The 10,959-nt window shown below is 47.6% G+C and overlaps 1 protein-coding gene across 4 annotated transcripts in view; it reads left to right on the top strand.

Annotated features, from left to right (window-relative positions):
• The first annotated feature begins 400 nt into the window (after positions 1–400).
• The window catches only part of LOC138521192 (uncharacterized), a 102,780-nt gene continuing 92,221 nt past the window's right edge, over positions 401–10,959 (top strand). For all 4 annotated transcript variants that reach the window (XM_069633828.1, XM_069633829.1, XM_069633830.1 and 1 more), the window contains exons 1-2: positions 401–525; positions 4,375–4,568. In XM_069633828.1, the coding sequence (XP_069489929.1) occupies positions 4,541–4,568 (28 nt within the window). In that variant the 5' untranslated portion in view covers positions 401–525; positions 4,375–4,540. The remainder of the gene's footprint in view (positions 526–4,374; positions 4,569–10,959) is intronic.

Genomic DNA, 10,959 nt, shown 5'->3' with positions numbered 1-10,959 from the left:
CGCATACATTATTCAAAGCCCATTAGCAATTCAAAAACAATGTTCTGTTTCTTCAAAGTACTATCATCATGAAATTGTTGAATTGCACTCATCACAATAGGGCAACCGTTAGACCGGCCAAAGCTTAAACGAAGGGAAAACCTTCGTAGGTGGTAAGCCAAGAACGTTTTTTTTCCCCATCAACCTTAATGGCGCCAAACAGCTGCGAGTGCGACACGAGAGGTTTTTCAGATTTGGTGGTTTTGTGCATGGCAGTTTAGGTTGTGTCTTGCGTGTATACAATGTGTCGGCGTCGCGAAATGCACGTTGTACGGCGCGGCATCCATCCACACTCGAGATATATTCCTGGGTGTGCAGGAGGCGGAGGGAAGGGGTGTGCCTAAGCGATCGTTGAACGGGGCATGTCAGGGCTTGTAGGTAGGCACAAGCAACGCCGGTCTTCTCTGACTGGGACCTCTGACTCGGAGCCCCACGAGTTGCGCAAGGGACCAGCAATGTTGCCAGACTTGCAACTGTGATCTAACGGTGAGGACCCGAGGTTGTTGCGTAACATATATGGTTCTAACCCTTCCTCCCACCGCCTGTTGTGTTCTGGTCCTGAGAGAGAGCTCCTGCCCTGTGTAGTGTGCCCTGTGAACCACCGAATATCATGGTTTTGAGGCAGGACTACAGTTCTGTAACTTGAATATTCTGGGTCGGAGAGAAGGACCCCAATACTGGACTAGGAGTATTTTCGCACGGATACAATTTCGTGAACTTTGAGTGTATTTTCGGCTTGGCAGCAGGCTGATAAGGAAAGTCTCTCCATTATGGCGCACTTTGCAGAACGGCAAGTGGGCGTTAAATCTGTGATCCGCGTACCTGTGTTTAGAGGACCCCCAATACACTTGCGTTTTCTGGTTTTCAGGGTACCCCACTAACCTGTGTATTCTTTGAACGCGGGGCAACATTGTAGCTGCATGTTCTGGGTTTGAGAGGAGAGCGGAGCACGAACCTTTGTTTTCTGGGTGTGAGGGATACCAAACAAGATATTGGACCCTCAGGAACACAAACCTGCATAACCTGGATTAGAAAATCGTTGGGTGGAGCGATTTTGTAACATTTGCTTTCTGGATAAGATGGCACCCCAATACTATAACGTGAGTAAATTTTGAGGGAGACCCCAGCACTGTGACTCCGCACTCTGGGTTTGAGGGAATACCAGTACTCTTACCCGTTCATGCTGGCTCTGGCAGGATGGGGCAGGTGAGTGGTGTTATGTTCTGTTTTGTTATGCCATGTTATGCTAAAAAAAACTATGAATTTTGGGTAGTGCATTGAAATTCAGTTTCAGTCTTTGCATTCTGGGACTTGTAGTCTTTTATCATGAGAACAGAACAACATCACACGTTTCAGGGTGCAAACAATAACACCAGAACTGGGTGGGCTCCTCACCTGAAATGGGACACCTTCAGAGCTCTGAGACCCCAAAACTTTTGTGATGTCCTCATTGTTGGACTGTGGTGGGCCCCTTTATAATGGGTGCTGCATTTTGGGTCTGAGGGAGATTCTCCAAAGTTGTTACTGGGATATGCTGGAAAGCCCTGGAACCTAGCTTGCCCCGTAGTAGGGTCTTTTATCTTTGTCAATTGAATAGGGCCCCCATATCACCACAGAGCATGGGCCGTGACTCAGAGAAGAAACCCAAATCCTCCTTCCTCTTTTGGGCAACTACGCTGACTCCATCACCCTCAACAAGATCTACCTGACAATTCAGGCATGGAAGGCCACGAACCGTCCCATTCTAAACAATGACAAGTCTGTGCTCTTGCTGGTTGGCTCCCCAGCAGTGCTAAATAAACTCAATGAACAATACATTTCCTTTAACATTGACGGCATACAGATCCCTGCCTCCACCTCCGGCGTCCATCTGGAAGCCACCCTCTCATTCACAGGACAAGTGAACTCTATTGCAACCTCAGCCGCATACACGACCAGTTTGATTAATGCTGCCAGACAATCCCTCACAACAGCCAGCTACCTTACCATTGCACAAGCAATCATTGGCACAAGGCTCGACTATTGCAATGCCCTCTTTGCCGGCACATCAACACACAATATCCAAAACATGCAGGTGATCCAAAACAATGCGTTATGCTTAGCCCTCAACACCCTGAAACGAGATCACATTTCAACAGGAAGAAGGGAGGCCGATTGGCTCTCTGTTCGAGAAAGGATAATTTTCAAAACTCTCTCCATTACACACAAATGCCTGTCCCATTCAGCACCCTCGAACTTGTCACAAAAGATTGCGAGAGCTAATTCTTCTAGACCAGCAAGGTCAGCCCACTCTCCACTGGAACACTCTTCCACCTGCCTTATGAGCGGAGGAATCATACTGGGCCTTCCGAAGAGTACTGAAAACATGGCTGTTTGCTTAAACATTGTTGCTTTGTCACTATAAATGTATGGACTCCGTATCTCCTCACAGCGTGTAACTGGTTTTACAAAGGCGCCTTAATGCCCTCAGGCTTAGGCGCTTTATAATTAAATAAATAAATTAAGCTTAAAAGCTTTTCTTCAGTGGTCATTTAGGGTCACGCCCTACCTGACCTCCCACCTCTCGTGCTGCATTTCTTTGTCCTGTGCAGAGGCCAATAACCCTGTCATGTGATCATCTGCAGCTATTAACTACCCCTCCATTGTTTTGCCTTAGAATAATGTCACAAAATGGGGCTGCTGGTATGCACATGTGCCCTAAGGAAGCATCAATCTTCGCAAATAATTTTTTTGAAATCATTTTTTTTATTAGCATATTTATAGTTTACATTTAAACTTTTTTTAATGCAATTTACTAAGAGAAAACAAACGTTCATTGAATTACTAGCAAGATGAGGTATATCAAATCTGATAAAAAAAAAATATAGGTTCGGGGAGAGGAAAAAAAAAGAAAAAAAATATATAAATAAAAAAGAATGGAAAGAGAATAAAAAAAAGAAATAAATAAGACCCCTTCCCAAAAGTCAGATGAAAGCTCCAGTCTTCATCAGTTTTTTACTCTCATCTCAATAAAGCTCTTCCTTTCGTCTTCTGCCACTGTCGGTCTCTCAAAGATTTTTTTGACGAAGGCCAACAAGGCTAGAATCTCTGTGTTTCTCCTCTCTTGACCTAAGCTAACCCAAAGTGAGTTGGGAGATGTTATTGTTGAATTCTGAAACAAATGTCCCAAGTTTGTTGTTCTTAAGTCCTTCAGTGACTCACATTCCGTTGTTAAGTGTTCTAGGGTTTCAAGCGTGCCCTTACAGAGCCGACGCGTGCAATTTCTCATTGATGCTACTTTGCGTCTCTCGAGAACTTCTTTTGTTGGAAACAGGTTAAAGCGGAACCTCATGAAGTCTTGTCTCAAAGTGGGAGAGGGGAACTTTGTCAAGTATCTTGGAACTTGGCCTTGTTTCCTAGTATCTTTTGTTATCGCTCTACCACTTTTCATGCTCCGAATCCGTTCACCTGTGTCTATCCAGTCCTGGTGGTAAAGTGTCTTCTTGACATGGTCAGGATTTTTCAGTAGAAGCTCTTCACTCAATGCTAGACTTTTTAGTATTTCCACACATGTAGATCTCCATTCAGTTAGAGACTTCTCACTGTTTAAGGAAATAGCTTTATGTAGGACTTTGTAAATTAAAGGTTGAGGCATTTGCTGACAGACCTATCCACAAAGTGCGCAGTTATTGAAAACATGTTTTGCTCTGCCTCGAGCTGCTTGCTGTGGGGCTGTGCATGGGAGTGCAGATTCGCGAAATTCATGGTCTGGCTCATGTTCTGCAACCTCATTGATAAAACCGAGCAAATCACCCATTGACATGTGCATCAGGAAACATTATCTCTATTACACGCCTGTGCACTGCAGCTGACTCGTCATTGGAAGTCTAACCCATGTTACCCTGAATTCATTGTTTCTATTCCTTCATACATATTGATTTTGTGTGCATGTTCATGTATATGCTCCAGTGATACAAAACTGCACCAACTGAAACTGTTTATGTCCCAAACAGGCATTTTACATTTTTTCTACTGCCCTTTTGCATTTGAAAACCTTAAATGACCCCAGATCAATGCATCTTTGTTGTTAACATATGCTGGCACGTTTGCCAGCTTTAGGTAAAGCGCCCCCCAAACATCATTTTGAAATAGGTTTTTGCACATCATCTGCCGGCTTTGTATGGAACATCCCGATCTCTCGGCACAAGCATACAAGCATCTAGAAAGTTCCTTTTTGAAATTGACATTGACTGTTTTAGAAGGTTCTGCTTTCACCCTTACAGTGTATATACTTGGATAGACATTTGATGTGGCGTGTAATAGGTGGTATTTTAATGTGTCCTTTTCACACTTTAGGACTGCAATTGACTACCATTGGCAAGCGAGCACCTACTGGGCCAGAAGATAAGGGTAGCATGGTGGTCACTGGCACAGTACCTGGCTCCCAAGCGGGATGGAGTCGGCTTAGAATGCCCTCTGAAGGAACTCTCTGAGCACATCAGCGTGTCATCTTGGTTTAGTGATGTCCTCCTCTGAGCAAGATCTGGCAGGTAAGAGACTCGCACAGATGCATGGCACCTTGGAACCATTCCACCAAGAACAGAACAGGGTTTTCTTCTTCTCCCACGTGGCAGTTAGAGGCCATTGTCTGGGCGCATCTTTTTTAGGTCACGTATTTAATTAGCGCACATCTTCTATTGATGGAGCCTTCTAGAGCCGTTGTTTGCCCGAAAGATGCTTTTTGGCACAGCTCTTGGTTTTCGTGCACACCAGAATCTAGAGGGGTGAGAGTTGCAGCACAATATGTGTGGTGAGATTCTTGAGTTTGTGTTAGGCATTGGTTTCCGGGAGTGAGTCTAAGTGTACATTTCTTTCCCGGTGGCACTCTTTTTGGCAGTGCTGGTCATCCACCCGGTGTGTTAGTTGATGACACGTGGCACGGTCTTGTGTAGATTGCCCAATGTGTGTCAGGGGCATTGCAAACAAAGTGGATTGAGGCTGGAGGGAATATCCTCATGGCTTCAGAAGGTAGCACTTGGCCATTCTATGTGTTAGCGTGTTGCTAATGGTTTTGCTGACTTTGGTTAGTCTTATCAGTGAGCATCATGTTGTCATCTCTGTGGCCTTTGTTGCTATATTGGTTGCATCTGAGGGTAGTGTTAGGGAATGTGGTATGCGCTGTTGTGCTGGTGGTATTGGGTTAGAGTATGTTTGTTTTTTTCTCTTGAGTTTGCTTCTGTTGAATAGGCAATGCCCATTTTGGTTTAAGCTTTTTCGAGTCATTGGCATATGGAGCTGTGTTGGATGCACAAGACTTTGATGAAGGAACATGTAATTTGTATTTTATTTAATTGAGCATTTGTTAGGCGCTTATAAAACTGAATAGTGTTTCAAAGCGCCCCAAGGATAAATGGGAAGGGAACAGGGGAAACATTACAATGGCAAAAGTAAAGTACAGTCATCGTCATACAAGGCCTTGTGGCATTCCGTTGTGCAAGTGCAGTGATGAGAAGTGCAGGAGACAGGGAGGGTGGGTGGGGGAGTAGAGGAGTGGGCAAGTGCTGGTGGGAGGATGCTGATATCGACTTGGAAGGAGGACCTGGAATCATGTACGATTCATGAGGATCAGGCCGCCACTCACAGCGGCAGTGGGGTGATTAGCAGGGAAGGGAAGGAGGGACAGGGACAGAGGTAGAGAACAGTAGAGTTCTGAGCAGTTTCTGGAATTCAAAGGTCTGTCTCATGTCTGAGAGGGGCAGGGAGGCTGTTCCAAAGGGAGGCGCCAGCCGAGGAGAGGGACTTGCCCCCACTCTCTGATAGAAGTGTTTGACAGCCAAAGAGCTGGAGTTAGAGGAGCGTAGGGCTCTAACAGGGGAGTATGTAGGGAGGGAAAGTTGGAGATAGCGTGGTCCCAGGCCGCAGAAGGCCTTATGGATGATGCAGAGGGTCTTGAAATTGATCCTTGCAGCCACCGGGAGCCAGTGAAGAGATTTTAGGGCCGAAGAGATACGGTCCCTGGGCTTGAGGTCAAGGATAAGTCTTGCAGCCCTATTCTGGATTAGCTTGAGGGAGCATAGGCAGGAAAGCAGGACATTGAGTAAGAGGCTGTTGCAGTAGTCCAGCCTGCAGACGATGAGAGCTCTGGAGACATTGAGCTTCTGGGGAAAGGTGAAGAAAGGAAGAAGGCCTCTGAGGAGGTGGCGCTGGAAGTGGGACTTCATAGTAAGGTCCATCAAGTGAGGGATGAAGGAGAGGGCGGAATCGAAGATGACCCTGAGGTTTTTGGCATCACAGGATGGTGGGGGTAGAGGGCTCAAAGAGGGTGGTCAGAGAGTAGGAGGAAAGAAGGCGCAGGTGTCCCAATTAGAAGGCTCTCTGTCTTACTGGCATTAAGGTAGAGATAGTTAGCTCCACACCATGCATGAATGGTGTACAGACAGACAGGGATCAGAGAGGAGAACGATGAGGTAGTAGAGGGATAACACTGTAAATGAGGAGAGAAGGAGGAAATCAGGTGGGCAAGAGGGGCAAGATAGATATTGAAGAGCCAAGGTGATAGAATAGAGTCCTGGGGGATGTCACAGGTAGAGAATGAAGTGGTGGAGGAGAAAGGGCCCAGTTGCAACTGGGAAGGGCGTTTAGTGAAAAAAGAAGTCAACCAATCCAGTGCCCGGTCAGTGATGCCGAGGGTGTCAGAGTTGTTTTATGTGGATGGAATGGTTGACCGTGTCAAAGGCAGAGGGGAGATCAAGAAGAATTAAAACAGCAGGAGAGTTGGAGTCGAGATTTTCAAGCATGGCTTCACGGGTGTTCAGGAGAGTAGTTTCCGTGCCTCTGGATACCCAGAATCCAGATTGATGGTCATGAAGGCAACCAACAAGATCAGTGTGGAGGGTCAGTTGGGGGAGGGCCAGCATCTCCAAAAGTTTACCCAGGAAAGGGGTAGTGGAAATGGGGCAATAGTTATCCAGGCAGGAGGGGTCAGCCGACATCTTTTTAAAGAGAGGGTGCACAAGGGAGTGCTTGAGGGATGGGGGAAAGAGCCAGTGACGAAGGAGTGGGTCCAGCTGTTGGCAAGAGATGGGGTGGGAGAGGAGATGCTGTCCTTAATGGTGCTGGCAGAGCAGTGGAGCACCTGTTTGGAGGAGACCTTTGTAGAGCGGACCACTTAAGAGACCTCATCCAGTGCTATGTGAAGGGGGTGGAAGGAGAGGAGCCAAGGGAGGCAGGGGGAAGGTGCAGGTGGAGATGGGAGTGGAGGATACTGAAGACAAGATGTCCTGAGTTTTTGAAGTGAAATGGGAGGCCAAAGCGGTGCCGAGAGCTTGGGAAGGGAGGAGAGAGTTGGAGACTGCAGCTGGATTGGCGAGATCCTTGCAGATTTTGAGATGTTCATCCGTGTTGTTAGTGGCTCCAGAGATGCAGGCTTGGATGTGAGCCCACTTCTTGGAACAGCTAGAGAAACGATATTTCCTTTGGAGCAGGCTGCAGGTCAGTTTGTCAGAGGGTAAGCCCAAGGTCTGCCACTTTCGTTCCACATCTCTACATTTGCGTTTCAGAGATGCTAGATTGGAGTCGTACTAGCTGCTGTTCTTGGAGGCAGGTTTTAGGCACATTCTCATGACAGGGGAAAGAGTGTCAAGAGTGTTAGAGATGGAGAAGTGCAGGTTAGCAAGGACTGAGGGAGGGTCAGAGGTGGGAGCGGAGGGGGATGAAGGTGCCGGCGAAAGCAGCGACTGGCACTCTCTTCACGGTGAAGGAGGCTGGCAGTGCTGGGGATGGCTCGGATGGATGGCCAAGGTGTGCCAAGTGGGAGGAGAGGAGAGAGAGGTCAGGCCATGAGAGAGCGGTGCTGACCTGATTAGAGATGGGGATGTTGCCAGAAATGGGGGCATCCAGAGTGGGTTTGGCCGGAGGGGAGAATAGAGAGAGAAAGGGGGAGTCACAGATGACACAGAACTGAGATGTGGATGATTCAAGGGAGTCAAGGTGGAGGTTGAAGTCACCAAGGAGGAGGAGGTTGGAGGAAGAGGTTGAGAGACAGGAGGCGAGGTCGGCCCATTGAGAGAGATAGGGCCAGGGGGCCTGTAGATGTTGGCAATGGTGAAAGAGAGAGCAGGTGAGACCCCAAGTTTGAAGATGAGGCATTCAAAAGAGGAGTAGGATAGAGTAGGTATGATGGAAGCAGGGACCCACTCAGGGAAGATCAGGGCCACTCCACCTCCAGGCCCGTTGGATCTGGGTTTTGAGAGGATTTTCTAGCCCTCAGGAAAGAGAATGTCAAGAGCAGTGACAGAGCTGCCATTGAACTACGTCTTGGTAAAACCGAGGACGGCTAGTTGAAAGTCTTCGAGAAGGAGACAGACGTCAGAGTGTTTGACACATAGCTCTCAACACACCCGCTTTTGGCGGGTGTCACCCGCCTTGCAAAGGCTGACTCACCCGCCAAGCCTCCTGCACGCCCATTCATTCCAATGGGCGTCTCACCCGCCAGAAACAAAATCGGGTGATTTCACCCGCCTTTGCGAGACAAATGGTTGAGAGCTATGTTTGACAGCAGAGCGAGCATTCAGAGTAGCTAAGTGAAGCTGGTTACCACCTTTTGAAGGTTTTCTGAGGGGACTACAAGGGCGTGATACTCCTGTTTGTGGTGGAGTACAGGTGAGAGGGGAGGAAGAAGGATTGGCAGGAGAAGGGAGGAAGTTTAAGAGAGAGTCCAGGCACGGTCAAAAAGGAGAAGAGTAGGTTGAGAACCATGGGCTGCGATAGTGCCATTGTGATAGACATTAAGATGAAATAGAAGTTAGAAAAGATAGGAGAGATAGAGAGTGCCATGGCAATAGTGAAGGAAGGAGGGATAAACAGGGGAGCTGCACAGTGTGCCGGAACTCACAAGTGGCCTAGAAGCTAGGCAGGTACAGCAGAGGAGGTGTGCAATGGAAGACAATCGGTGCACTGATTTAAAATTCGAATTTACCGAAAAGCACTAAGTACAGCACACAATGGAGGATGTACAGATTTAAAAGCACACCTAGGTTCAAAGGTTGGGCAAGACACTGAGAAGCAGGAGGGAGCGATCAATGTGCGGTTTTGAAGCACCGCAGCTACATGTATCTAGTGGTGCAGACATTAAAGATTGCAATGCCTAGATTTGATTCTTAAACAGAGCACCAGAATGCACCATAAAACATGGTGTGCAAGTTCAAGGCAGATGATGTTTAGATTCAAGGTAGGTTTGGGGACATCAGCATTGAAGAGAATAACAGAAAAATTGTGCCAGAAAGGCTGGGTGAAATGTAACAAATTGAGAGTAAAACATTCTCTAGCCAGTTAAAGCGGCAGACCATTGAATACAACAACATACTGCAGGTAGAGTCAGTGGTCCATCAGGATAAGAGGCTACCATTTGAAGGTTACACATTCTGAGGACCAGGACTGAGGGATGCGGTTGATGCAGATGGGTAGACAAAAGTTCAGGATCATGGTAGCTTAGAAGAGGAATAACCGTGCAGGAGCAGTACAGTCAGGAGATGCGCCAAGGCACAGGGTCAGCACTGAGCATATACGTTTGCAGGTTGAATGGAGGAGCACTAGACAAGATACACAGTGCGAGGTCGGAGAGAGTGGTTCATGTTGAATCGTGATACCAGTGGGCATGGAAAGGCTTATCCGGTATGGGGTGGACAGCGTGAGGAGCACCAGACCCATGTAGAGATGCAGATGGGATGGGCCCACTCCGTCCCAGACAGGGGGAGATCCTGGCCCTTAAAAGATGCCCCTTAAGGGGGCCAGCGATCGCCTGCCGGCTCCGGGGGCTCGTTGAGAATAAAGGCTGAAGCAGCCAATCAGGCGGGCAGGCAGCAGAGGCCCAGATCAGATGATGAAGCCGCCTCGCCTGGTAGCCATGATTTAAGGCCCTCGCAGCCCACTGCGGTAAAGCGTGCTGGCCCCTGCTCAGCAGTTGGGCATAAGGAGAACAAGAAAATGGGTAAAAGAGGACCCACAGTAGAGCGCAGGCCTACTTATAGCATGACCCTTGAGGGTGCTGGCAATCGCCTGCCGGTTCCGGGGGCTTGTTGAGAATAATGTGTTCCTTTGTGAGTCATCTTGGATTGACCCGTATGTTGCACAGAGAGAACAACTTACCTGTAGACTGATGTCTAAGCAGTCCTCTCCATGCAATGATGATTTGTTTTCTGAAATATTATAAAAATAACTTAGAAATCCGGACAGACCCTGGTTTCCATAATATAATTTCACTGATTCAGAAAAACTATTGTAAATGCCACATGCTATGCCCATGCATGGCAGGTGGCATTTATGATTGCCTATGGAATCTGCCAGGGTTTTAAAGGTGCAACAAATCTGGCAATATTCCATGGGGAATTTGGGGAATTTATTTTATTTTTGCATTTATAGCAGCACACTGAACCCTCAAGTATCTAGGCGCTAGTTACAATAGGGAAAAGGGGGAAGGGGTGTAAAGGTAAACAGGAAAGGCAGGAGGCGTAGGTTCATGAAGTTCAGCAGTGATACAGTGTCTTGGCTCTGAGGAGCTTAGGCGAAAGCCACGTTTTCAAGTTTCTCCTTAAGTTCCAATAGGAGAGTTCCATTCTCAAGAACATGGGGCGATTGTTCCAAAGCTTGGCGGCGATGACGGGGAAGCTTGAGCCTCCTGCAGTTTAACAATTGAAGTTGGGCACTTTGAGCAAGTGGTCATGTGAGGATCTTAGTGGGCAAGAGGGGGTGTATTTTTCCACCCGCTGATAAAGGTAGACTGGTACAGTTTCAGAGAGGCACTTGTGAACGATGGAGAGGATCTTGAAGTTGACTCGCTTTCGGATTGGTAGCCAGTGGGCGACTTTTCTGTCTTCTGAAATGTGGATGTGGTTGGTAAGGCCGAGGGTAGCTCGGAGGGCATTGGTTTGGATGGTTTGTAGC

This window comes from Ambystoma mexicanum, chromosome 13 (assembly GCF_040938575.1).
Source record: "Ambystoma mexicanum isolate Mex_15411 chromosome 13, UKY_AmexF1_1, whole genome shotgun sequence".
NCBI lineage: Eukaryota > Metazoa > Chordata > Amphibia > Caudata > Ambystomatidae > Ambystoma > Ambystoma mexicanum.
Note: the sequence above shows the minus strand (reverse complement) of the source record. Positions and strands in the feature narration are given on the sequence as shown.